Here is a 27,726-nt window from a genome sequence, read left to right on the forward strand (position 1 = left end):
CTCACACGTTACTAGGAAACATATCTCTCACACGTTACTAGGAAACATATCTCTCACACGTTACTAGGAAAAGTATCTCTCACACGTTACTAGGAAACAGATCTCTCACACATTACTAGGAAACACATCTCTCACACGTTACTAGGAAACATATCTCTCACACGTTACTAGAAAACATATCTCTCACACGTTACTAGGAAACATATCTCTCACACGTTACTAGGAAGCATATCTCTCACACGTTACTAGGAAGCATATCTCTCACACATTACTTGGAAACATATCTCTCACACGTTACTCGGAAACATGGCGCAGATGAGAAATAATCGCTCTCACCTTAGTCGCAGAACCATGTTCACAGCGCCTTGACTGTATGAACGATCCCCAAATGGCTCCACCTGCATGAAAACATGAGTGATTCTGAGTTTATACGTACAATAACCAAGCACATGTAGCGTACAGCTGCAATGAATTGTCTTTAAAACATGAATAGCGTTTTGTTACTAAGTTACTCCACAACTCTGAAACTATGCTGTCCAACTGGTCACCAGAAGTCCTCCATGGAGTTGCTGCTTCATAGCAACTCCACCGGCTCCCCGTCCAAAAATAAAAAACATCCTCCTTACTTTTAAGGCTAGCCATGGTCTCGCCCAATCATCTTTCTGACCTGCTCCAGATTGTCATGACCTGCCAAACTGCAAAAGATCCTCGTTGAGTCTTCAACAGGAACTGACCTCTGCAATGTTGACTCAAACCCTCTTCACTCATAACACACATCGTATTTATTAGCTCTTTAGTTTAGCTCACGTTTGCAATTCTACCTGCCATTTTATGTTTCCTATTCATTATGAACTGATGTTCTTATCTTTGTGTGTTCTTGGTTCATTATATTATTAATGTTTCTTTTATAATGTTGGAGTTTTCCTGATTGTGATCACAGCTACATGAGCGTTTGCTGGCATCTTTGAACTTCTCTTGGTCCGGTCTGAGGCATAGATTCGATGTGATAGAAGAGCTGTTAGCCTCAAGCCAGCTGTTGCCGAGAAACCAGAAGCCATAAGGGGATGGAGCGACAAGAGTTTGCAACAGTTTTTAAGTGTTTGTGACCACACAGACTGATCTCAGTTGACAGGCTGACAACTCCAGTTGATATCTAATTGGCGCAAGGTGCCATTTTGTTGAACTATTTAAGTTAAAAGTGCCGCAAGTCACTAAAGAGGCCACCCCCGTTAGCGGGCTGCTAATGCAATGATGACAAAAGCCAAACTAAAATCTCAAAGCCCGACACCTTCGGTCTCATTTGGATTAAATGAGTGTCTGTAAACTAGACTGACCATATGTCCTCTTTTCCCCGGACATGTCCTCTTTTGCGGGGCTGTCCGTGCTGTCTGGGCGGGGTTTCTTAAATGCCTCAAATGTCTGATATTTTGAGTTAGGGTTGCGTGTATTTTCAATGTACGTCCAGGGTTAGAAGGGGTTGAAAACAAAACAAATTGTGAAGGTGTGGGCACGCAGCAACATTCCTGAGGGAGGGGCAAAGACAGAGAGCGAGAGAGCGAGACAGTCGAGAGACAGACAGGACACAAGAGAGAAGCCGAAACGTAAATGCAACTTTACGGATGATTTGCGGGAAAAGTATATGTGTTTTCGTCTTGGCCGTGACACATGGAAAGCAGAATGCACTGTGTGCAAAGCAGGAACGTATATATATGTGGCAAATAAAGGGGCCAACGATCTACAAACCCCGTTTCCATACGAGTTGGGAAATTGTGTTAGATGTAAACGGAATACAATGATTTGCAAATCCTTTTCAACCCATATTCTGTTGAATATGCTACAAAGACAAGATATTTGATGTTCAAACTGATAAACATTTTTTTTTGCAAATAATCATTAACTTTAGAATTTGATGCCAGCAACACGTGACAAAGATGTTGGGAAAGGTGGCAATAAATACTGATAAAGTTGAGGAATGCTCATCAAACACTTATTTGGAACATCCCACAGGTGAACAGACAAATTGGGAACAGGTGAGTGCCATGATTGGGTATAAAAGTATGAAATGCTCAGTCATTCACAAATGCTCAGTCATTCACAAACAAGGATGGGGCGAGGGTCACCACTTTGTCAACAAATGCGTGAGCAAATTGTTGAACAGTTTAAGAAAAACCTTTTTCAACCAGTTATTGCAAGGGGGATTTCACCATCTACGGTCCGTAATATCATCAAAGGGTTCAGAGAATCTGGAGAAGTCACTGCACGTAAGCAGCTAAGCCTGTGACCTTCGATCCCTCAGGCTGTACTGCATCAACAAGCGACATCAGTGTGTAAAGGATATCACATGGGCTCAGGAACACTTCAGAAACCCCCTGTCAGTAACTACAGTTGGTCGCTACATCTGTAAGTGCAAGTTAAAAGTCTCCTAAGCAAGGCGAAAACCGTTTATCAACAACACCCAGAAACGCTGTCGGCTTTGCTGGGCCTGAGCTCATCTAAGATGGACTGATGCAAAGTGGAAAAGTGTTCTGTGGTCTGACGAGTCCACATTTCAAATTGTTTTTGGAAACTGTGGACGTCGTGTCATCCGGACCAAAGAGGAAAAGAACCATCCGGATTGTTATAGGCGCAAAGTTGAAAAGCCAGCATCTGTGATGGTATGGGGGTGTATTAGTGCCCAAGACATGGGTAACTTACACATCTGTGAAGGCGCCATTAATGCTGAAAGGTACATACAGGTTTTGGAGCAACATATGTTGCCATCCAAGCAACGTTACCATGGACGCCCCTGCTTATTTCAGCAAGACAATGCCAAGCCACGTGTTACATCAACGTGGCTTCATAGTAGAAGAGTGTGGGTACTAGACTGGCCTGCCTGTAGTCCAGACCTGTCTCCCATTGAAAATGTGTGGCGCATTATGAAGCCTAAAATACCTCAATGGAGACCCCCGGACTGTTGAACAACTTAAGCTGTACATCAAGCAAGAATGGGAAAGAATTCCACCAGAGAAGCTTAAAAAATGTGTCTCCTCAGTTCCCAAAAGTTTACTGAGTGTTGTTACAAGGAAAGGCCATGTAACACAGTGGTGAACATGCCCTTTCCCAACTACTTTGGCACGTGTTGCAGCCATGAAATTCTAAGTTAATTATTATTTGCAAAAAAAAAAGAAAAGTTTATGAGTTCGAACATCAAATATCTTGTCTTTGTAGTGCATTCAATTGAATATGGGTTGAAAAGTATTTGCAAATCATTGTATTTCGTTTATATTTACATCCAACACAATTTCCCAACTCATAAGGAAACGGGGTTTGTACAAGCCCATATCGACACTACAAAGAACAAAACAGCTGTGCAGGGCGAGACCTCGTCTGCTGTTTTTTGTTTAAATTTATTTAACTTGTTTTGAGGCATTATTCATGTTTAGATTATATACAAGAGGTTATTTTGAATATTTCTACCTCTGCACTTTTTTCCAAAACTGTGAATGTTACAAAATATAAGTGTGACTTATTTTGTTATACTGTCAACCAGTGTTGGCGTTAACGCACTTTGTGTCTTTTTAACGCATTGAAATCAGAAAGGACGCAGATTTTTTTTTACCATTTGCGGCCCACAGCTAATGTTTTAAAGCCTCAAGGCACATTCTAAAAATACTATTAAACAAACAAAAACATAACAAAAGTGAAATAAAAAAGCTTAAAGGTGAAATGTAATTTAGAAACAGTTGCAATGTTGACGAATAAAACAAAGCTGTTTTTTTTTTCTTTCAAACGGTCATTGCTCAAAACATAATATTGAATCAAAATCAATGTTATTATGAATTATTGACCTATCAAAGGTTCCGATTACTTCACATCAAATATTCAACTTTGCATATTTTGTGTGTTTGCCAATTTAAAACATAGTTTTGTTTGACAAAAAAAGGCGGAAAAGAAACAAACAAAAAAACAAAATAAAAAAACTAAAACATTTTGAAATGAGGAATAGATCTGAAGTTGATGTAGACTCCAGAGATTTAAGCGTTAAATATAAAATGTACTGTATGTATGCCCTGGCACACCGTTTTTATCATTTCATGACCGAAGCAAAACACTTTTTACACTTTTATACTGAAATAAATACAGCTACAACTTATTAAATAAAAACATAGAAAAAACTACCAGCAGCGGTAAAGTTTAGATCCATGAAGAAAAGAAGAAAGTGAATGAATGTTTATAACTGAATACATTTACATATGTATACACATTTGTTTTCTTTTTTTATTATTATTTTTTAATGAATTAAGTAACGTTTATGACAACCTTTTTCCAAAACACAATATAAAATGTGAGATATAACAGGGGGCAGCACGGTGGAACAAGGGTTAGTGCATGTGCCTCACAATACGAAGGTCCTGAGTAGTCCTGGGTTCAATCCCGGGCTCGGATCTTTCTGTGTGGAGTTTGCATATTCTCCCTATGACTGCGTGGGTTCTCTCCGGGTACTCCGGCTTCCTCCCACCTCCAAAAACATGCACCTGGGGATAGGTTGATTGGCAACACTAAATTGGCCCTAGTGTGTGAACGTGAGTGTGAATGTTGTCTGTCTATCTGTGTTGGCCCTGTGATGAGGCGGGGACTTGTCCAGGGTGTACCCGCCTTCCGCCCGAATGCAGCTGAGATAGGCTCCGGCACCCCCTGCGACCCCAAAAGGGACAGGCGGTGGTAAATGGATGGATGGATATAACAGGATAATGCATACATTAATTTTTTTTTTTTTTCAAAACGCTTACAAAAAAGTGGGACCCCAAAATTTTACTGTGGGACCTATGGCTGGGCGATGGCCTTTTTTTAATATCTCGATATTTTTAGGCCGTATCGCGATACACGATATATATCTGAATATTTTGCCTTAGCCTTGAATGAACACTTGATGCATATAATCACAGCAGTATGATGATTCTATGTGTCTACATTAAAACATTCTTCTTCATACTGCATTAATATATGCTCATTTTAAACTTTCAGGCAGAGAAGGAAATCACAATTAAGTCAATTTACCAAAACTGTATTTTAAACTGTTATTAAGCAGTGGCACAAACATTCATGTCATTTCCAAAACAGAAAGTGCAAGATTGTCAGAGACATTTTAAAACAAGCTATTAGTGCACTTTTGTGCATGGTTTTACTAAGATGACTTATCAAAACAACACTATATTAAAGTGCACTTTTTGTACAGAACGCCACTACAATAGTTTAAAAACATGATGTCACACAAGCTATTTCAATAAGTGTCAGATAAAAATGAGCTACATAATAGTAAATCAAATAGTGTTCGTCCTTCGCTATGTGGAAGGTTCCTGCGGACATTATCTCCTTTTGTTGTCGACTCTTTTTGGTGTTGATCTGGAAATGTTTGCCTCGGCATTTTGATGGTGTGGCACCGGCCGGAGATGTTGACATGCGGAGTAAGCACTCTTCATTCTCTAGCAGGTGACTTTTCAAAAGATGCGACATATTAGCAGTAATGCTACTTTTTGTAGAAACGCTTTTGTCCCACACTTGACAAATTACGGTTGTCTGTTCGACATATTCCCACATGAAGCCAAACCACCGCCAGACGATGCACCTCCTGCTGTTTTTCTTGGGAATTAATTCTTCTTTCATTTGTTACCAGATTTGCACCTTCTTTCTCTCGTATTACCACTCGCACCACAGCTAACGTTACCCATGCCGCTACCTCTTTGCTCCGCGAGGGCGTATACGTATGTGACGTATGACGTGACAGTATGTGACGTATGTAGAAGGTGCGCTTGCTGTCTGTGAGAAGGAGACACAAGAAGGAGTGGGAAGAGCCTGTAGTGTAATGCCCGCAGCTAAAAGCAACTGTGTGAGAACGTATACTCGAATATCACATTTTCTATATCGCAAACCCGCGATATAGCGCGTATATCGATATATCGCCAAGCCCTAGTGGGACCCCATTTTTATGACTTGATGGGGTACCTGGGACCCCATTTTGAAAACACTGCTGTCAACAGAGGAGAAAAAATGATTTATTTAAATAAATATATTATTTATAAAGCAAGGTCGAGTATCATTGGCAAATTTTCACCTAGTCCCGGCCTTGGCGTGCTGCCCGCCTTGGCACGCATATCCTCTTTTGGGATTTCATAATATGGTCAGCCTACTGTAAACAGGACATGAAGACTTGATGACAATGTGGAAGGAGAAGTGGCAGGAGCAAGATTAGAGAAGATACAAGAAGCAGACAAAAAAACAAAGCAAGCCTGCAAAGCCAGAATAAAAACGTGAAAAGGCAGCTTTGTGATCTGTAAGGGGAAGTGCACTTTTTTTTAGACCATGCCTATCGTTCACAATCATTAATTATGAAAGACATGACAACGGATTAATTTTTTTTTTATGTATTCTAACTTGTAAATAAATGTAAATAAAAGTCTGATAACAGCGCAGCCAATGGGAGGTCCTCTATTTCGCCCATAAAATCCAATAAAAAACCATTCAAAAAATGCCAACAATAATCCATTTACATTTCCTAGTTTGGATAGTAACCAAGTATTCGTGATGTTGTTATTGTATGCGCTAACGCAGACAAACTATGTATAGCGGCACAGTGATCATGAGGAACAATTTCGACATGATCGACTGGCAAGGTGTTTCCCTGCTTCCTTGCTGCCTGGAAGTTTTTTGTAGCTCATAAATCACGCATCTCACCTGGACAGAAGAAGTCTGAGGACGTATTCCGACAAGTCAGTACACTTTGACAGCCATTTAGGACCCGGAAATGGCGACGACAACATGAAAAGACGTTTCACCCCGTATACTTCGTCTAAATAGGAATATATGAACATCCTAGCAGTCGGCATCCTAATGAGCAGACATTGTACAGTAAGTTATGTGTTATTGTTTCAGTTGGCTCGCATGAAGTCTGCAGTGAGCAGTAATCAGTGATGAAAAAAAAAGCAAACGTGATGCATTTTTTTAATTAATGTGCCACATATGCTTAAAATGATCAAACTACGTAAATATTAAATGTTTTTATGAATGTGCCTGTTACTACATTACATATACCAGTGTTTTTCAACCTTTTTTGAGCCAAGGTACATTTTTTTCATTGAAAAAATGCGGAGGCACACCACCAGCAGAAATCATTAAAAACTAAACTCAGTTGACAGTAAAAAGTTGTTGTCGCAATTGTTGGATATGACTTTAAAGCATAACCAAGCATGCATCAGTATAGGTCTTGTCTCAAAGTAGGTGTACTGTCACCACCTGTCACATCACACCCTGACTTATTTGGACTTTTTTTGCTCTTTTCCTGTGTGTTGTGTTTTAGTTCTTGTCTTGCGCTCCTATTTTGGTGGCTTTTTCTGTTTTGTTGGTATTTTCCTGTAGCAGTTCCATGTCTTCCTTTGAGCGCTATTCCCCACACCTGCTTTGTTTTAGCAATCAAGAATATTTAAACTGTCGCTATCCTATGCAGGGACATTGTTGATTGTCATGTCATGTTTGGATGTACTTTGGGACGCCATCTTTGCTCCACGGTAAGTATTTGCTGTCGTCCAGCATTCTGTTTTTGTTGACTTTGTAGCCAGTTAGGTTGTAGTTTCGTTCTGCATAGCCTTCCCTAAGCTTCAATGCCTTTTCTTAGGGGCACTCACCTTTTGTTTATTTTTGGTTTAAGCATTAGATACAACGACAACCCCTCATCGTCTCACACAACGTGTTCCTGACATCTACAAAGCAATTAGTTACTGGCTGCCACCTACTGATATGGAAGAGTATTACACGGTTACTCTGCCAAGCTCTAGACAGCACAGACACTCAACAACAACACATTATTTGCAGACTATAATTACTGGTTTGCAAAAAATATTTTTAGCCCAAATAGGTGAAATGACATAATCTCCCACGGCACATCAGACTGTATCTCATGGCACACTCGTGTGCCGCGGCACCGTGGTTGAAAAACACTGACATATACAGACCATTTCCAAAAAATTAGAATATCATGGAAAAGTTTATTTACCGTATATTACCAAATTAACGCCCTTGGGCAAATAACCGCCCATGTCCTAATAGCCGCCCGGGGTCTGACCCCATTTTGTGAATTAACCGCCTCTTCCTAATAACCGCCTATGTCCAAATAGCCGTCCATGGGCTGTTATTTGCATAATTTTGATTAAAATGCTACTGGGGTTGCGTTTGCTGCAGTATTGTTGTTTTGATGGTTTTATAGAGTACTTGGTACCATAATTTGATTTTTCCTGTATGCTGCTTTATTTAAAACTTGGAGTACTGTAGCCTTTATTTTATTTAAGTGACAGTATTATTGTTCTGTTTTGATGGTGGGTTTTATACTTGAGTACTTGGTACCATAATTTTATTTTTCCCGGTAGGCTGCTTTATTTAAAAAGTTTATTTATTTTTAGTATTGGTATTTTATTTGACAATTGTTGCACTACTGCCATGTTGAGGCCTTGTTGATCTCTTGTCTTTTGATAGCCTACCTCATGTTGATCTCTTGTTTTTTTGTTTGTATGTTTACAATAGCTTTTACATTTAAAGTTTTTCGTACGAAAAAAAAATACTGGACAGTAACCATTGTAACCAAATAATGGCCTGGTGCAGGCTGGTGCAAAAATAAATAAAAGCCTTCTGCAAATAACCGCCTGCTTCTTTTAAACGCCTGTCTCCAAAATCGATTTTGTGAAATAAACGCCCGGGCTACTACTTGGTAATATACGGTATTTCCATAATTCTATTCAAAATGTTAAACTTCCATAGAATATAGATTTAGGGCCCACAGTTTAAACGATTTCAAGTATTTAGTTGTTTATTTGTACACAATTTGGGCCTCCAGCTCACAAAACCAGGATTTAAAAAAAAACAGCCCAAATTTTACAGAGCTTGCATGTTTTAAACTGAAACGTGGCAGGAGAAGATCCACCAGGAGAACGGATGACCATGGGTTTCTGCGGATTATCAAACAGAAGATTCATGAAACTGGCAGAGATCCAGAAAGAGTGGAATTAGGCGGGAGTCACAGCTTCAAAAACCACCACATTCAGATGCATCCGGGAGATGGGCTACAACTGTCAGGTTCCTCGAGTCAAACCGCTTCTGAGCCTGAGCCAACGTAGGAAGCGTTTCAACTGGGCCAAAGAGGAGGAGGACTGGCCTGCTGGCCAGTGGTCCAAGGTCCTCTTTCTCGATTTAAGTAAAGTGTGCTTTTCGTTTGGCAATATAGCTCCAAGGGTTTGGAGGAGGACGGGTGAGGAACATAACCCAAGCTGTTTGAAGACCAGTGTGAAATATCCAAAGTCCGTCATGATCTGAGGTGCAATGTCCAGTGCAGGTTTTGGTAAACTCTGCTTTCTTGATTCCTTCTGCTGAGGATCTGTATGGAGATGGAGATTTCATCTTGCAGCAGGACCTGGCCTCTGCTCATACCGCCAGAAGCACCAAAACCTGGTTTGAAGCCCATGCCATCACAGTGCTTGACTGGCCAGCCAACTCACCGGACCTAAACCCCATTGAGAATCTATGGGGTATTATCAAGACGAAATGAGGGGCACCAGACCCAAAAACGAGAGCCGACAGTGAGCATCAAGGAAATCTGGGGTTCCATAACTCTCAATGCCACAGCACATGGAGGCAATGGTTAAGGCAAAAAGATTCCCTACAAAGTATTGAAGAATAACGTATCAATTTGAAAGTAACATATTTAGATTTCTTTTTTTTTTTTGCAAAAACTGAGAAGTATATGGGGATTTCCTCACAGTATTCAAATTTTTGGAAATCCTGTTTTCGTGGGTTTTATGAGCTAGAAGCCCAAATTATGTACAATTAAACAACTAAATACTTGAAATCGTTTAGGTTGTGGGCCCTGAATCTATACTCTATGGAAGTTTAATGTTTTGAATGGAATTATGGAAATAAATACCCTTTTCCATGATATTACATTTTTTTGGAAAGGGTCTATATACTTACATCATGTATATAAAACCTTATTGGAGGTGATTGGATGTTTTTTTAAAGGCTTTATAGTTGGAATAGAGCGGCTCCCACAGTCTCCATTGTAAGCAGACTTTTGATCGCATTTAAAAAATAAAAAAAAACCCTCCATCGTCATGTCTCTCAAAATGATTGTGAACGCAAAAATTAAAAAAAAGTGCAGTTCTCCTTTAGGGAGATTGTGATGAATCTCTTAGAAGAGAAAACAAAAATGCGACAAGAGGTAAAGATTCTCCAAGAGGGAAATACTGCAGTGCATCAAGAACTGAAAGTTCTGCAAAAAGATAACATAATTTAGAAGAATACACATGAAATGTATAAGGATAAACAAACAAATGATATCATTGTGACAGGGCACCGAATTAAATCAAGATTCTATGCAAGATCCCTGGATAATAGAGGAGAACAGGTTTAAATGGATGTCGCCTCAGCAGAGCAACACCTGCTAAACTTTCTGCAATTAAAAGGAACTTGACGTCATCATTAATACCATGGATACATGCATCCCACTGAATGGACGAAACAACACCTGTGTGGTCATCCTCGTGAAACTCACTAAACTGAAACAGGAAAAAAAGCTGAAGGGTACAAATGTGCACCTCACAAAACATAAAGGCTGGAATATACTCTAGCGTCGCATAGCTTGCGTTTCTAAGTATACCGTGCCTGAAAGATTATTGACGAGAATGAGAAGTGTGAGAGAAAAAGACGTGTGCGCATGAGAAAGAATGTGTGTCTGAATTGAACCTGTAAGCCCAAGATTGACAATAAAAGTTACAAAGAGTGTCATACTTTGTGACTTCTTCTGGGCACAACAACAACACAATATGCTGAAAAACGACACATACAGTAAACACTTTTAGAGCGCACTGAGGTATTAAGGACACAATATCAGTTGTCATGCAAATGTTTAATCACTGTTGTTTCATTTCATACAATAATATGTGCATTTTAAGCACAAAGTCTGCTCGCCTGTGTTCTGGGACCCTCCTTGGCAAAAACTGACCAATAACAGCTCTGCGTTCAGCGTTAAGATTTTTGGGAGGTACACGCGGGATGGGGGACGTCTGCGTCGCCTACGCAAACTACGTGACGTGAGAGTATACACCAGGTTTAATTGTGAAAACGCCAAGAAATCACGCAACGTGAGGAAGCAGTGAAAAATTCAGGGAACTTGGAACGCCAACTGTAAAATCTACATCAAACTGAATGGAGGTCCAAATCTGGACAAATATCAAAGTTGACACGGCTTCGACAACAATGACAACAATAATTGAGTCTGACAGAAACTAAAACCTCAACATTAAATATCAACACTACCCTGTATCAAGGCATTACTGAACAATAAGACCTGGATTTAGGAGCACATCTGTAGACACCCATGAACATTATTATTAAACACTAACAAGCAAAAGACCATTGATGTGGGGCTGGGCGATATATGGAATATACTCGATATATCGCGGGTTTGTCTCTGTGTGATATAGAAAATGACTATATGGTGATATTGGAGTATATGTTCTCACGCAGTTGCTTTTAGCTGTGGGCATTACACTACAGGCCTTTATCACTCTTTCTTGTCTCTCCTCACAGAGACATAAAACAAGTGCACCTTCTTACATACGTCACATACATATACGCCCTCGCTGAGCAGAGAGGTAGCGGCATGGGTAACGTTAGCTGTGGTGCGAGTGGTAATACGAGAGAAAGAAGGTGCGAATCTGGTAACAAATGAAGGAAGAATGAATTCCCAAGAAAAACAGCAGGGGGTCCATCGTCTGCCGGTGGTTTGGCTTCAAGCGGAAAGAGGTTGAACAGACAACCGTAATATGTCAAGTATGCAGCAAAAGCTTTGCTACAAAAAGTAGCACCACTGCTAGTTTGTAGCATCATTTGAAAAGAGAATGAAGAGCACTTGAAACTCCGCATGTCAATATCTCCGTTCGGTGCCACACAGACAAAATGCCGAAGCAACCATTTCCACATCAATACCGTATGAAAAAAATAGTAAACAGAAGGAGATAACATCCGCAGGAACCTACCACATAGCGAAGGACATACACTATTTGATTTCCTATGATGCAGCTCATTTTTATTTGACAGTTATTGAAATATCTTGTGTGACATCATGCACAAAAGTGCACTTTATTTGTTTTAAACTATTGTAGTTGCGTTCTGTACAAAAAGTACACTTTAATTTAGTGTTGTTTTGACATGTCATCTTAATGACATCATGCACAAAATAGCTTGTTTTAAAATGTCTCTGACAATCTTGCACTTTCTGTTTTGGAAATTACATGAATGTTTGTGCCACTGCTTAACTGTTTAATGAATACACTTTTGGTCATTTGACTTAGTTGTGATTTCCCTCTCTGCATGAAAGTTTAAAATGAGCATATATTAATGCAGTATGAAGAAGAATGTCATTACAGTCGCCCCTTGTTTATCACTGTTAATTGGTTCTGGACATAAGCGCTATAAATGAATTCCCGCGAAGTAGGAATGATCAATTATAAATCAAATATATTTCATAGCTAGAGCATAAAAAACACTTTACAACGATTTAAATACTTTTCTTTTAATTAAAGTGCCATTTAGACATGCAATAACAGCCTTTAGTCCCATTTAAACTCTTGTAAGCCAATATAGAAATACTGCCTGAGTCAATCAGTGGTCACAATACTGAACAGCATGATCTGATTTGTTTGGTCTCATCTAGTGGCTAATACTACTGTAGGATTATTATTAATAGTTCCTTTAACCCGTTATATGCTTGACAATGCTTAAAGGTGGGCAAACATGTTGTAGAATATGCTTAAAAATACAAAACAATTCTGAAAATAATCTGCGATGCGGTGAAGCCGCATTAGAAGCGGAACAAGTGTGACAAAATATATAATACTGTTGATTATTTGAAATAGTTATCAATCATTGCTGTCAATGTTTTTACATTCTACTTGCAGAGCAAGATTATACTTAAACCTTTTAACTTGTATTTTCTTCTATTTTCAATGCATTCATATAAACCAGGGGTAGGGAACATATGGCTCTAGAGCCAGATGTGAAGTGAAGTGAAGTGAATTGTATTTATATAGCGCTTTTCTCTAGTGACTCAAAGCGCTTTACATAGTGAAACCCAATATCTGTGGCTCTTTTGATGACTGCATCTGGCTCTTAGATAAATCTTAGCAGACATTGCTTAACACGATAAGTAATTAATAATTCCGCTGGTAATCACAGTGTTAAGAACAACGTTCAAATTATAACCAATTCTCATACATTTTAATCCATCCATCCGTTTTCTATCGCACCTGTTCAAGAAGTCGAATTAATGGTAAGAAGTATTTTATTTATTATTGGTTAGCTTCAGAATAACAATGTTATTAAAAAGAATAAGAGACTTATTATATTCCAAAAATGTTGGTCTTACTTAAAAATGCACGCAATTAGTTGTTTTCAGTGTTAAAAAATATTAAATGGCTCTCACGGAAATACATTTTAAAATATTTGGCTTTCATGGCTCTCTCAGCCAAAAAGGTTCCCGACCCCTGATATAAACTAACCTTTGCTATTTATTCCCTACTCTTTGTCACATTATTTTTACATTATCATGTACCGTACATACTATTGTTCTTGTGGCTAAATCTAGGACCTCGGGGACTAAATTTAGTGACATCCCATGTGTGCTTGTGTGACAATAAAGTTCAGTGAATCATAATGCTCTGTAATTGAATGGTAACCAGCTTAGGGTGTACAGTATAACTGGAATAGGCTCTCGTTTGTGACCTTGAACAGAAGAAATTATTTGGGGAAAAATTGCTTACAAATAAAAATATACATGTTATTATTAACACTCTGAGTGTGTCTGATTTAATATATGAAGAAATACATTATGTATATTGGTAATTATTACTTATATTGATATTTTGTCTCATGATCCAAGATAGAGTATTGCATTTTTTTACACAGATTGAGTGTTTTATCAAAGCGAGGATAGTGGCAGTGACCACAAAACGCTGTAATTTGACAAATACACGCCACAATAAAAACCAAAACAGTAAGACTGTAGCAGTACAGCATAAATGGGCTCTTTGCACAGCTCAAACGCAAGTATTGAGGTAGGAAATGGCGGATGCCTATCAGGGGCACAAGACACCAACCAAAACTGTTCTGGATCATTTCTAAAATGACAAACGCAGTTGAAAATGGGTTATACTAGAAGTGAGTTTTCACAGGCAGGCAGACGGACTTATTATAGCTTAGTGCATCCCTCCAGGAGATACATATATACACAAATGCAAGCTCAGACAATAAATGTGCAGTCAAGGTCATTGACCCACAACAAATGAGTGCTTTAGTGGCATTTTTCACCTGGGGATGCTGGATGGATAACCCATCAATAGGAACACAGTTGATATTCTCCTCATCCTGCAAGTGACAAAACAAGAGAGAGAACTGTGAAAATGTTATTACATCCTGGGTGGCAATCAAGTCAGGATTCAGCTTCACACTAAAAAAGTCGATTGGCAACAATCAAGGAAGAGCGATATGCTTATTAGATTTCAACAGGAGCTCTACAGTCTTCATCAAAGTCCTAGCCCAGTAATTGCATTTAAAAAAACACTGCTCTTCTTCCAAGTGTTGCAATAGAGCAGAATTAATAGGGAGACTATCCATCCATCCATTGTGTACTGCTTGTCCCTTTCGGAATTGCGGGGGGGCTGGAGCCTATCCCAGCTGCACCCAGGCGGAGAGCAGGGTACACCTGGCCTGGACAAGTTGTCACCTCAACACAGTGAGACAGATAAGCAAAACAATCCTAACCATGTCATCTTTTCACCACAATACATTTGCATGTTTAAAGAAAAAAAAAAGGGACCAAACTCACATCTTTGGTCTCCTCCTTGACCCGCCGAGACTGCAGAGAACAAAGAAGCAAAAACATTCCACAGTTTCTTAATGCCATTTAAATGGAGTCAAACCAACAAAATGCAAATCATGCAACAATCACACAGGCGAGCTGGCATGTGCGCACTACATGTCACCATCTTTAAAAATATAAATACATACTGTGCATTTTCATTGCAAATATCATATGTTGGGCATATTTAGGAGGAGATTATTCTTGTATTCCGATCGTGGGATAATTAGTCTGCATGAATCTGATTTCGGAGTAAATGAAAGGCTATATATAGGGGCAGTGCATACACTCCTTGTATGCAACAGAACATTGGCGTTGCTGTATGTTAACCTTTTTCCTGTATGCATGTAAGCAAGGTACATAATGGGAATTGTATTGTGTGTGTGGTCACTTTTCAGAGGGGGAAACATCCACTATTTACATTTACCAAGGCGGTTGTGGTTTTGGTCTGCATGGATTTTGTTAGTTGGTTTATTATTAGTGGGCAGCACGGTGGAACAGGGGTTATGCATCTGCCTCACAATACGAAGGTCCTGAGTAGTCCTGAGTTCAATCCCGGGCTCGGAATCTTTCTGTGTGGAGTTTGCATGTTCTCCCCGTGATTGCGTGTGTTCCCTCCGAGTACTCCGGCTTCCTCCCACCTCCAAAGACATGCACCTGGGGATAAGTTGATTGGCAACACTAAATTGGCCCTAGTGTGTGAATGTGAGTGTGAATGTTGTCTGTCTATCTGTGTTGGCCCTGCGATGAGGTGGCGAATTCTCCAGGGTGTACCACGCCTACCGCCCGAATGCAGCTGAGATAGGCTCCAGCAACCCCCCGCGACCCCAAAAGGGACAAGCGGTAGAAAATGGATGGATGGATGGATGATTAGTGATTAAATAAATCTATTTAATAAAGTCAAATACAAGTAAGACAAAAAGTATCCTACACTTCTCTTTTGTAAAGTAAATACATCTGTACAGCAGATATGTGCATTTACATCAACAATATGATTTGCCTAAATGGACAAAAAAAAAAAGGGATGAATTAATTATATGTAGGGAAGTGTACCGAATTCGATACTTTTATAGGCACCGACCGAATTCTGTCGGTACTACCAGGTATCGATTCACATAAAATCACGGTGCCATATTTCAATACCTTTGTTGTGCATAACGTCACATCTGGTTGCAGACTAAACACGGGCTAAAGGAAACAATCACTCAGCCAAACTCCCTTTAAGTAATGTTGCAATAACATCAACAACACCAACAAAGCAAGTATGCTCGGTAGAAAACCCTCAAATGTAAAGTAAGGCTCTACTCTTCCAAATGTGCTAGCTTAATGTTAATTTACAATGGATTTACAAAAGTCAGGCTACTAAGAGCATTAGCAATTTTAGATGGTGATTACAACACCTCCAAATTCAGTAATGAAAGCTCTAACTAAGATGAATGGTACAATCAAACAGGTGGTGTGTAATAAGCACACGACTTTCAGTATAAACATGTAGGGCTCAACATAACACATTCAGCTTCATGGAAAAAGCTAGCTCAGAGTTAGACGACATACTGTAGATAGCCCAGAGTTGTGTATGAAGAGAGTATGGCCAACTCAGTTTCAGGTGATCTCCTGAATGTCCAAAATATAGTCACCTGACTACAGGGCGCCATGACTACTACCAACATTGAGCAAGATGAGGGTAATAAGTCATTTTTTTCGGTTGTTCTGTTTTTTTGGGGGGGTTTTTTTACATTTCTTGCGTCGTCGGGTGCGTGTGAAGAGTGCCTGCTGGTCACAAAACATTGCATAAATGCAGCAGCAGAGTGCGTCAAATACGGCCGCAAAATTACACTTTGACAAAATGTTTTATTGTAAGTTTATGAGCTGGAGTATGTTTAGTACAATATATACTGTAGATAAAAAATTTTGGTTTATTTCGTCAGGAAAACTAACGTGGAAAAGACAGCAATTGCATGCATCCAGGCACAGTTGCACAAAACCTTGGTAGCCTGTTGTTTAGTTGGCCATACTCTCTTTATGCATGACTCTGAGATAGCCTGATCAGTGCTGCTAACTAATGTCTTGGAAGTGCAACTGCAATGTAAATGAGACTCAAATGTAGAAGGAAAACAAGAAACAACAATTGGACAGCACAGTAATCATAATCAGCTCGTTTTAAATGTTTCATTAAAAAAAAAAAAAGCATTTTCTTATCCATCAATTAAGATTCATGAACACACACAAAAGTACTAAAAATCAGTACCATACACAGGTACTGAATCGGTTCAAAAGTGAACGGTACCCATTCTTAAATATGTGAGGAACTTTCTTTGTGATGGGGGAATGTTCTGTCTTTAAATCATTTTAGACCTGGGGCAATTTGTCAACTTGGTCAAAGTCATTGATGATCGACGGGCGCCTTGCATAGAGGCGTCAAAGACAGATAGCCACGCACGTTAAATAAGACACAAATGTGGAAAATAAGCCTTGTGATTGAAAAAAAAGGTCATAGAAAAAAGAACAAGACGTTGCTGTGTAAACTGCTGCACTTAAAAAGGCAGCATACAAGACTGATCTCCAGCATGGCGGAGGAAGTAAAGCAGCTCTGTAAGTAATTGACTTTTATATTGCTGACAAAACCACATGCCTTTCTATACACACTTAAACTGGTGCTGTATTTTGGGAGGAATTCATTCGTAAAATGTGTTGCAACACTACAGTAAAAACAGGTCAATAAAATTTACAGATTTGATGAGTTGAAAAAATTATTGAGTAATCGATTTAAGAATTCATCGTTAGGTGTAGCCCTAAATCATTTAGTTTTAAATGTATACCATATAATGAGAACATCTTACTCAATTTGAACTGCTTGCAATGTGTGAAGCTTTAAACAAGTTTCAGATGGATTGGATACAGACTGCTCATCTGGCAGTAAATCCTATTTCACTTTTTCAATTACTTCCATTGCAGATCTCATCAGATTTGATCAAATTTCATTATTTTAGATCAGGATGAAACTTTACCTGTATTTCCTAAATCATTGTCACTGCTTTTGGAAACGTCAAATGCTCGACCATGGCAGGAATTTACAAACTGGGAGATCGTGTTTCCAATTTGCTGCTTGATTTAAAATTACAAATGGATGCTGGTGTCATATCTCACTGCATACAAGTTTAATCACCAAAACAGACATCATATGTAAGCTGTAAATGAAGTCTGGCCTACCCTGCCCTGGTTCACCGCCGCCTTGCCTTCCTCACTGCCCTCCTCCAGCTCGTCATCGCTCCATTCCCAGTCTCCGTCCTCCGTCTTGTGCAGGTGGCCACTGGAGCCTGGGACCCGCCTCACCTGCACCAGGACCAAGCCAGCACAATTCTTTTTAATGACTTGAGAATGATTTAGTAATGATATTTTTTGGACACATGTGCCTGTAGTTGATCATTTTTTACAGATCATAGCCATCAAGAAAGTAATATAACTATTTAAAGGCAAATGCAAAATGCTTTAAATTTTGTTTTATACATGAATGCTGGCTTCTCACTTCTCTGTGAAGTGCTTTGAGTGTCTAGAAAAGCGCTATATAAATCTAATCCATTATTATTATTATTATTATTATTATACAAATAGAAGTATGGAGAGTAAACAAACTATTGGAACGTTTGACATAAAAGCTAAAAAATGTGTAACTCAATTATTTTTAATTATGTTCATTAGCATTAGAATCTTATGATCTAAGATGGTGCTCTTGTATTGGATTCCATTGGATTGTAAATGTACCAGATGGCACTAAGTCAATTTGACTGTTATCTGCTAAAAGGCAAATATTTTAATCAAAATGTTTAATTGTACATTAGTTACATTAACAAGATTGGTATTTGCATATCAAGTGATAAAGTGTGTCAGTTGAGTAGACAAAGCACACAATGAATGAAGCACTGTGCAGGAATAAACTCAATAAATCACAAGGAGGGCAATATGAAACCAATATCCAATATTCAACTTGGGTCTATAAAGTGCCAGTGCGATATAAATTCTACCACTACATAACATAATACAAGAAAGCAGATGAAGTATTGGCTACGTTATGCAAGCAGCAGTTGGCTCATAAAGCAATGTGAGCTACAGTCAGTTATGAGAGCACAACAGTGTTACAAGGCAGCAGTAAGCGACTAGCACTGGCTTTAGGCAGCCACAAAGTTAAAGAGGCACTACCCCTTTGGTAATGTCAGCTTTAGATTCCAAATCTGACATAGAACCGAGACTCAGGCTTCTTGAGCGAAACAGACAGACGGACACGCTCAGTGGCCTCGCCCTGACCAAATAGCATCATAAAAATAGCACTATAGGCACTGTGCAGTTCAGCTAAATAAGTAAATAGATAAATAGTAATTAATAAACTTTTTCATCCAAGAATGAAATACAAAGCTATGAGTTTCTGCAGGGAGTAAATAGAACCTGAAGCAGAAGACTCAGTATTATATCATATTTGTAGACAAATTAAGGTTACCTATGTCATGTCTGTATTATCATGTTTTGTTTTAAGTCATGTTTTGTTTAGTTTCTGTCTTTTCACTCCCTTGTCTGGTCACCATAGCAACCATTAGTTTTCACCTGTCACGTCACGCACCTGTTTCACGTCTTGAGTCACGCACCTGTTTTCGTTAATCATGTCCATAGTATTTAAGTTAATTAATTTTCTGTTGTTCAGCCTGACGACCTCGCACCCCATACCTCACCACATTTATGCTCCTGCACACTCTCCACACCCTGATGACCCTTGCTACTCTTTTTTTTCATGCCGGTTCCATGCCAAGTAAGTTTTTGTTTGTTAAGCCACAGTTAGTGTTTTGTTTAATTGTTCATAGTTTCTGCCAATGTGCAAGTTTTGTGTTTAAAGTCTAGTTTTATTCTCCGCCACTGTGCGCGCTTTTTGTTTATTCCTTTTTTGATAGTTTAAAATAAATAATGTCTTCACCTTCACGCCATGTCTGGTCCAAATGCTCATTTGCACCACGGGAGAACAAACCAAGCCAAAGTCCCAGTCTTGACAGATGTCGTCAGCAAAAAAGTTTTCCCGCAGATGACATCACGCCGCCACCTTGTCATGACGTCACCCCACCCACTGGTGATGACGTCAGAGACCAAGATTTTTTTTTAAATTATGTTAACTTTGTCTATCAGCCACCACCAAAGGACTTTTTTGCCAGAATCAGACACTTTCAGAACATTTTTTCACAGACCCGCTCACTGGGACTGTCCTTGCCCCCCAAGACTCAAGCCACGTCCCCGTCACAAAATGTTTCTTTTTTTCCGCCCACACAACCCCAGGTGGGGGCAAAAGAAATATTTTTTGGACAATTTAGTGGGGAGGATTCTGCCCCCCTCCTGACCTCCCTCCACCCACCCCTAAAAACGGTTCCAGACCACGGGGAGCGCGTCTGGTATCCGCTCCTTGAGGGGGGGGCTAGGGCTGGGAACTGTACAGGTGGGGTGACTCAGCTTCGCCATGCCAAGCCGCAACCCCCAGCTAGACCACCTCCACCTGCACCAGTAGCTCCACGACGCCAAGCTCCGGTACCAGCTCCACGGCGCCAAGCTCCGGTACCAGCTCCACGACGCCAAGCTCCGGTACCAGCTCCACGACGCCAAGCTCCGGTACCAGCTCAACAAGTCCAAGACCAAGACCCTCCACGCCAAGCCCAAGACCAAGACCCTCCACGCCAAGACCCTCCACGCCAAGTGCCGCCAGTCGCAGCTCCACGACGCCAAGTGCCGCCAGTCGCAGCTCCACGACGCCAAGTGCCGCCAGTCGCAGCTCCACGACGCCAAGTGCCGCCAGTCGCAGCTCCACGACGCCAAGTGCCGCCAGTCGCAGCTCCACGACGCCAAGTGCCGCCAGTCGCAGCTCCACGACGCCAAGTGCCGCCAGTCGCAGCTTCACGACGCCAAGACCCGCCATGCCAAGACCAAGACCCGCCATGCCAAGACCAAGACCAAGACCCGCCATGCCAAGACCAAGACCCGCCATGCCAAGACCAAGACCCGCCATGCCAAGACCAAGACCCGCCAAACCAAGACCAAGACCCGCCAAACCAAGACCAAGACCCGCCAAACCAAGACCAAGACCCGCCAAACCAAGACCAAGACCAAGACCCGCCAAGCCAAGACCAAGACCAAGACACGCCATGCCAAGACCAAGACACGCCATGCCAAGACCAAGACACGCCATGCCAAGACCAAGACACGCCATGCCAAGACCAAGACACGCCATGCCAAGACCAAGACACGCCATGCCAAGACCAAGACACGCCATGCCAAGACCAAGACACGCCATGCCAAGACCAAGACACGCCATGCCAAGACCAAGACACGCCATGCCAAGACCAAGACTCGCCATGCCAAGACCAAGACTCGCCATGCCAAGACCAAGACTCGCCATGCCAAGACCAAGACTCGCCATGCCAAGACCAAGACTCGCCATGCCAAGACCAAGACTCGCCATGCCAAGACCAAGACTCGCCATGCCAAGACCAAGACCCGCCATGCCAAGACCCACACCAAGACCAAGACCCACGCCGAGCTTCGCCGCTGGACGCGTCACGCCGAGCTTCGCCGCCTGACTTGCCACGCCGAGCTGTCACGCCTGCCAAGTTGACGACGCGCCTGCCTCCTCGTCGGCTACGGATATGGCCGCTACCTGGTCGCCCGCCACGCCAAGTGCGCCCACCTCCCAGTCGGCCACGAATGTGGCCAATCCCTGGGCGTCCGCCTCGCCTGCTGCAGCGGCGTTCCACTCGCCGCCGCCACTTGACTTTGCCTCGGTGGATTCGGGGCCACTTGGGCTGGCGACCCACCGCCTTGTCCCCCTCCCGCCCTCCCATGACTTTTGTTAAGTTTTTTCTTGGACATCTGGTATCTGTCCTTAAGGGAGGGGCTCTGTCATGTCTGTATTATCATGTTTTGTTTTAAGTCATGTTTTGTTTAGTTTCTGTCTTTTCACTCCCTTGTCTGGTCACCATAGCAACCATTAGTTTTCACCTGTCACGTCACGCACCTGTTTCACGTCTTGAGTCACGCACCTGTTTTCGTTAATCATGTCCATAGTATTTAAGTTAATTCATTTTCTGTTGTTCAGCCTGACGACCTCGCACCCCATACCTCACCACATTTATGCTCCTGCAAACTCTCCACACCCTGATGACCCTTGCTACTCTTTTTTTTCATGCCGGTTCCATGCCAAGTAAGTTTTTGTTTGTTAAGCCACAGTTAGTGTTTTGTTTAATTGTTCATAGTTTCTGCCAATGTGCAAGTTTTGTGTTTAAAGTCTAGTTTTATTCTCCGCCACTGTGCGCGCTTTTTGTTTATTCCTTTTTTGATAGTTTAAAATAAATAATGTCTTCACCTTCACGCCATGTCTGGTCCAAATGCTCATTTGCACCACGGGAGAACAAACCAAGCCAAAGTCCCAGTCTTGACAACCTAAATGTAAGACAGCCTTGCCAGTTTCCCTACTCATCATGATAAATTGGTGAAAGGCTACCCTCTGCTGGTTATTCCACTCACATGCACAAATAGTTGTATAAAATGCATTGTACCATACCAACTGTATTTTTAAAGCTGTGAGATTGATATGAATAATAAAAGACAGGACTGTCATAATAGTACTCTCCAACATGTACCACTCTTACTTCCTGCATTTCACTCCTGTTAGTGAAAAATGTGGCACTCTCACAAACACATTTACTCTTTTAATTTTATCACGTTAGGTCCTGTAAGTAAGGACTTCTAGGACAATTCTGCCTCTTGCGTAGACCCCTATGACGTTTGTTTTCCTGACAGTAGCACTGTATGGGTTCACTATGACGATACAAAACCAAAACAGAAAAGAACAGAAAAACACCACTAGGGTGAAAAACAGTAAAAAAATATATATATATATATTGTGCAGTCAGTGCAGGCAATGACATTTAAGGTGGTTGTGTAAATAACTATAAATAATTATCATTTGAATGAAAACAATAGTTTGGGGGTTGAGGGACACTGCAGTTGTGACAGAGGTCACATCAGCCTCACATGACACTGATTTGGTAGCAGCACCTGCAAGCTTTGGGATATATTTGCTGAGTGGACGTTTCATCAGCACAAAATGACAAGGACACTGTCTGACGCATTATTTACGCTCCAGCCATTTGCATTTTATCTACTACAAACCCCGTTTCCATATGAGTTGGGAAATTGTGTTAGATGTAAATATAAACGGAATACAATGATTTGCAAATCCTTTTCAACCCATATTCAGTTGAATATGCTACAAAGACAACATATTTGATGTTCAAACTGATAAACATTTTTTTTGCAAATAATCATTAACTTTAGAATTTGATGCCAGCAACACGTGACAAAGAAGTTGGGTAAGGTGGCAATAAATACTGATAAAGTTGAGGAATGCTCATCAAACACTTATTTGGAACATCCCACAGGTGAACAGGCAAATTGGGAAGAGGTGGGTGCCATGATTGGGTATAAAAGTAGATTCCATGAAATGCTCAGTCATTCACAAACAAGGATGGGGCGAGGGTCACCACTTTGTCAACAAATGCGTGAGCAAATTGTTGAACAGTTTGAGAAAAACCTTTCTCAACCAGCTATTGCAAGGAATTTAGGGATTTCACCATCTACGGTCCGTAAAATCATCAAAGGGTTCAGAGAATCTGGAGAAATCCCTGCACGTAAGCAGCTAAGCCCGTGACCTTCGATTCCTCAGGCTGTACTGCATTAACAAGCGACATCAGTGTGTAAAGGATATCACCACATGAGCTCAGGAACACTTCAAAAACCCACTGTCAGTAACTACAGTTGGTCGCTACATCTGTAAGTGCAAGTTAAAACTCTCCTATGCAAGGAGAAAACCGTTTATCAACAACACCCAGAAACGTCTAAGATGGACTCATACAAAGTGGAAAAGTGTTCTGTGGTCTGACGAGTCCATCCATCCATCCATTTTCTACCGCGTATTCCCTTTGGGGTCACGGGGGGCGCTGGAGCCTATCTCAGCTACAATCGGGCGGAAGGCGGGGTACACCCTGGACAAGTCGCCACCTCATCGCAGGGCCAACACAGATAGACAGACAACATTCACACTCACATTCACACACTAGGGCCAATTTAGGGTTGCCAATCAACCTATCCCCAGGTGCATGTCTTTGGAGGTGGGAGGAAGCCGGAGTACCCGGAGGGAACCCACGCAGTCACGGGGAGGACATGCAAACTCCACACAGAAAGATCCCGAGCCCGGGATTGAACCCAAGACTACTCAGGACCTTCGTATTGTGAGGCAGATGCACTAACCCCTCTTCCACCGTGCTGCCTTGGTCTGACGAGTCCACATTTCAAATTGTTTTTGGAAACTGTGGACGTCGTGTCCTCCGGACCAAAGAGGAAAAGAACCATCCGGATTGTTATAGGCGCAAAGTGTAAAAGCCAGCATCTGTGATGGTATGGGGGTGTATTAATGCCCAAGACATGGGTAACTTACACATCTGTGAAGGCGCCATTAATGCTGAAAGGTACATACAGGTTTTGGAGCAACATATGTTGCCATCCAAGCAACGTTACCATGGACGCCCCTGCTTATTTCAGCAAGACAATGCCAAGCCACGTGTTACATCAACGTGGCTTCATAGTAAAAGAGTGCGGGTACTAGACTGGCCTGCCTGTAGTCCAGACCTGTCTCCCATTGAAAATGTGTGGCGCATTATGAAGCCTAAAATACCACAACGGAGACCCCCGGACTGTTGAACAACTTAAGCTGTACATCAAGCAAGAATGGGAAAGAATTCTGTCTCCTCAGTTCCCAAACGTTTACTGAGTGTTGTCAAAAGGAAAGGCCATGTAACACAGTAGTGAACATGCCCTTTCCCAACTACTTTGGCACGTGTTGCAGCCATGAAATTCTAAGTTAATTATTATTTGCAAAAAAAAAAAAAAGTTTATGAGTTTGAACATCAAATATCTTGTCTTTGTAGTGTATTCAATTGAATATGGGTTGAAAAGGATTTGCAAATCATTGTATTCCGTTTATATTTATATCTAACACATTTTCCCAACTCAGTGGCCTAGTGGTTAGAGTGTCCGTCCTGAGATCGGTAGGTTGGGAGTTCAAATCCCGGCCGAGTCATACCAAAGACTATAAAAATGGGACCCATTACCTCCCTGCTTGGCACTCAGCATCAAGGGTTGGAATTGGGGGTTAAATCACCAAAATGATTCCCGGGCGCAGCCACCGCTGCTGCCCACTGCTCCCCTCACCTCCCAGGGGGTGATCAAGGGTGATGGGTCAAATGCAGAGAATAATTTCGCCACACCTAGTGTGTGTGTGACAATCATTGGTACTTTAACTTTAAATGGAAACGGGGTTTGTGTATATATATATATATATATATATATATATATATATATATATATATATATATATATACACATACATACATATTAGGGCTGTGAATCTTTGGGTGTCCCATGATTCGATTCAATATCGATTCTTGGGGTCACGATTCGATTCAAAATCGATTTTTTTTTCCAATTCAACACAATTCTCAATTGTTGATTCTAAACGATTCTCTATTCATTCAATACATAGGATTTCAGCAGGATCTACCCCAGTCTGCTGACATGCAAGCAGAGTAGTAGATTTTTGTAAAAATCTTTTATAATTGTAAAGGACAATGTTTTATCAACTGATTGCAATAATGTAAATTTGTTTTAACTATTAAATGAACCAAAAATATGACTTATTTTATCTTTGTGAAAATATTGGACACAGTGTGTTGTCAAGCTTATGAGATGCGATGCAAGTGTAAGCCACTGTGACACTATTGTTAATTTTTTTTTTTTTATAAATGTCTAATGATAATGTGAATGAGGGATTTTTAATCACTGCTATGTTGAAATTGTAACTAATATGGATACTGTTGTTGATAATATTCAATTTTGTTTCAATAGTTTTGATTTTGTTCTGCGTCGTGTTTGTGTCTCCTCTCAATTGCTCTGTTTATTGCAGTTCTGAGTGTTGCTGGGTCGGGTTTGGTTTTGGAATTGGATTGCATTCTTATGGTATTGCTGTGTATTGTTTTGTTGGATTGATTAATAAATAAATAAATGGGTTATACTTGTATAGCGCTTTTCTATACAAGTACAACCCATTTATCATTCTACCTTCAAGGTATTCAAAGCGCTTTGACAGTATTACCAAATTCACCCATTCACACACACATTCACACACTGATGGCGGGAGCTGCCATGCAAGGCGCTAACCAGCAGCCATCAGGAGCAAGGGGTGAAGTGTCTTGCCCAAGGACACAACGGACGTGACTGGGATGGTAGAAGGTGGGGATTGAACCCCAGTAACCAGCAACACTCCGATTGCTGGCACGGCCACTCTACCAACTTCGCCACGCCGTCCCTAATAAAAAAAATTAAAAAATTAAACTAAAAATTACAAAATAAATAAATAAAAATCGATTTTTTAAAAATGAGAATCGATTGTGAATCGCACAACGTGAGAATCGCAATTCGAATTGATTTTCCCTCACACCCCTAATACATATATATATATAAATATATAGACAGTGGGTTTCTGAAGTGTTCCTGGGCCCATGTGGTGATATCCTTTACACACTGATGTCACTTGTTGATGCAGTACAGCCTGAGGGATCGAAGGTCACGGACTTACGGTAGCTGCTTACGTGCAGTGATTTCTCCAGATTCTCTGAATCCTTTGATGATATTACGGACCGTCGATGGTGAAATCCCTAAATTCCTTGCAATAGCTGGTTGAGAAAGGTTTTTCTTAAACTGTTCAACAATTTGCTCACACATTTGTTGACAAAGTGGTGACCCTCGCCCCATCCTTGTTTGTGAATGACTGAGCATTTCATGGAATCTACTTTTATACCCAATCATGGCCCCCACTTGGTCCCAATTTGCCTGTTCACCTGTGGGATGTTCCAAATAAGAGTTTGATGAGCATTCCTCAACTTTATCAGTATTTATTGCCACCTTTCAGTTTGAACATCAAATATGTTGTCTTTGTAGCAAATTCAACTCAATATGGGTTGAAAATGATTTGCAAATCATTGTATTCCGTTTATATTTACATCGAACACAATTTCCCAACTCATATGGAAACAGGGTTTGTACATACATACATATAAATATATACACATACATACATACATATATAAATATATACACATACATACATATAAATATATACACATACATACATACATATACATATATACACACACACAAACATATACATTAATACATACATACAAGTATATGTATGTATATACGTACATACATGTGCACACAAACAGCACATACATACATACATATTATCTCCATATACATACACACACACACACACACACACACACACACACACACACACACACACACACACACACACACACACACACACACACACACACACACACACACACACACACACACACACACACACACACACACACACACACACACACACACACACACACAGACAGACAGACAGACAAAGAGACTCACAGCATTGATAAATTGCTAAACTTATGTATGTAGGAAATTAATTGTGACACAACAAAAATCCATATGCAAAACAGAAGACGCTTTCCTGTGTTTACCCCACTACCAACGTTTTTGTTATGCAGTAGTATCTGTGGTTGCTTCCCCTTTATTGACACCCTGGTGTGTGGGTAATACGCACGTCACCCACCGTAGCAACCGTGCTATCCACCACGCCCTCC

The 27,726-nt window shown here is 40.8% G+C and overlaps 1 protein-coding gene across 3 annotated transcripts in view; it reads right to left on the reverse strand.

Annotated features, from left to right (window-relative positions):
* Positions 1–27,726, reverse strand: part of stk39 (serine threonine kinase 39) — a 74,191-nt gene that overhangs the window by 21,882 nt on the left and 24,583 nt on the right. For all 3 annotated transcript variants that reach the window (XM_061971678.1, XM_061971677.2, XM_061971680.1), the window contains 4 exons: positions 18,146–18,268; positions 14,903–14,932; positions 14,386–14,442; positions 337–398 (listed from right to left, as the gene is read on the reverse strand). In XM_061971678.1, coding sequence (XP_061827662.1) covers positions 337–398; positions 14,386–14,442; positions 14,903–14,932; positions 18,146–18,268 — 272 coding nt within the window. The remainder of the gene's footprint in view (positions 1–336; positions 399–14,385; positions 14,443–14,902; positions 14,933–18,145; positions 18,269–27,726) is intronic.

Source organism: Nerophis lumbriciformis, linkage group LG13 (genome assembly GCF_033978685.3).
Source record: "Nerophis lumbriciformis linkage group LG13, RoL_Nlum_v2.1, whole genome shotgun sequence".
In the NCBI taxonomy this organism is placed as follows: Eukaryota; Metazoa; Chordata; class Actinopteri; order Syngnathiformes; family Syngnathidae; genus Nerophis; species Nerophis lumbriciformis.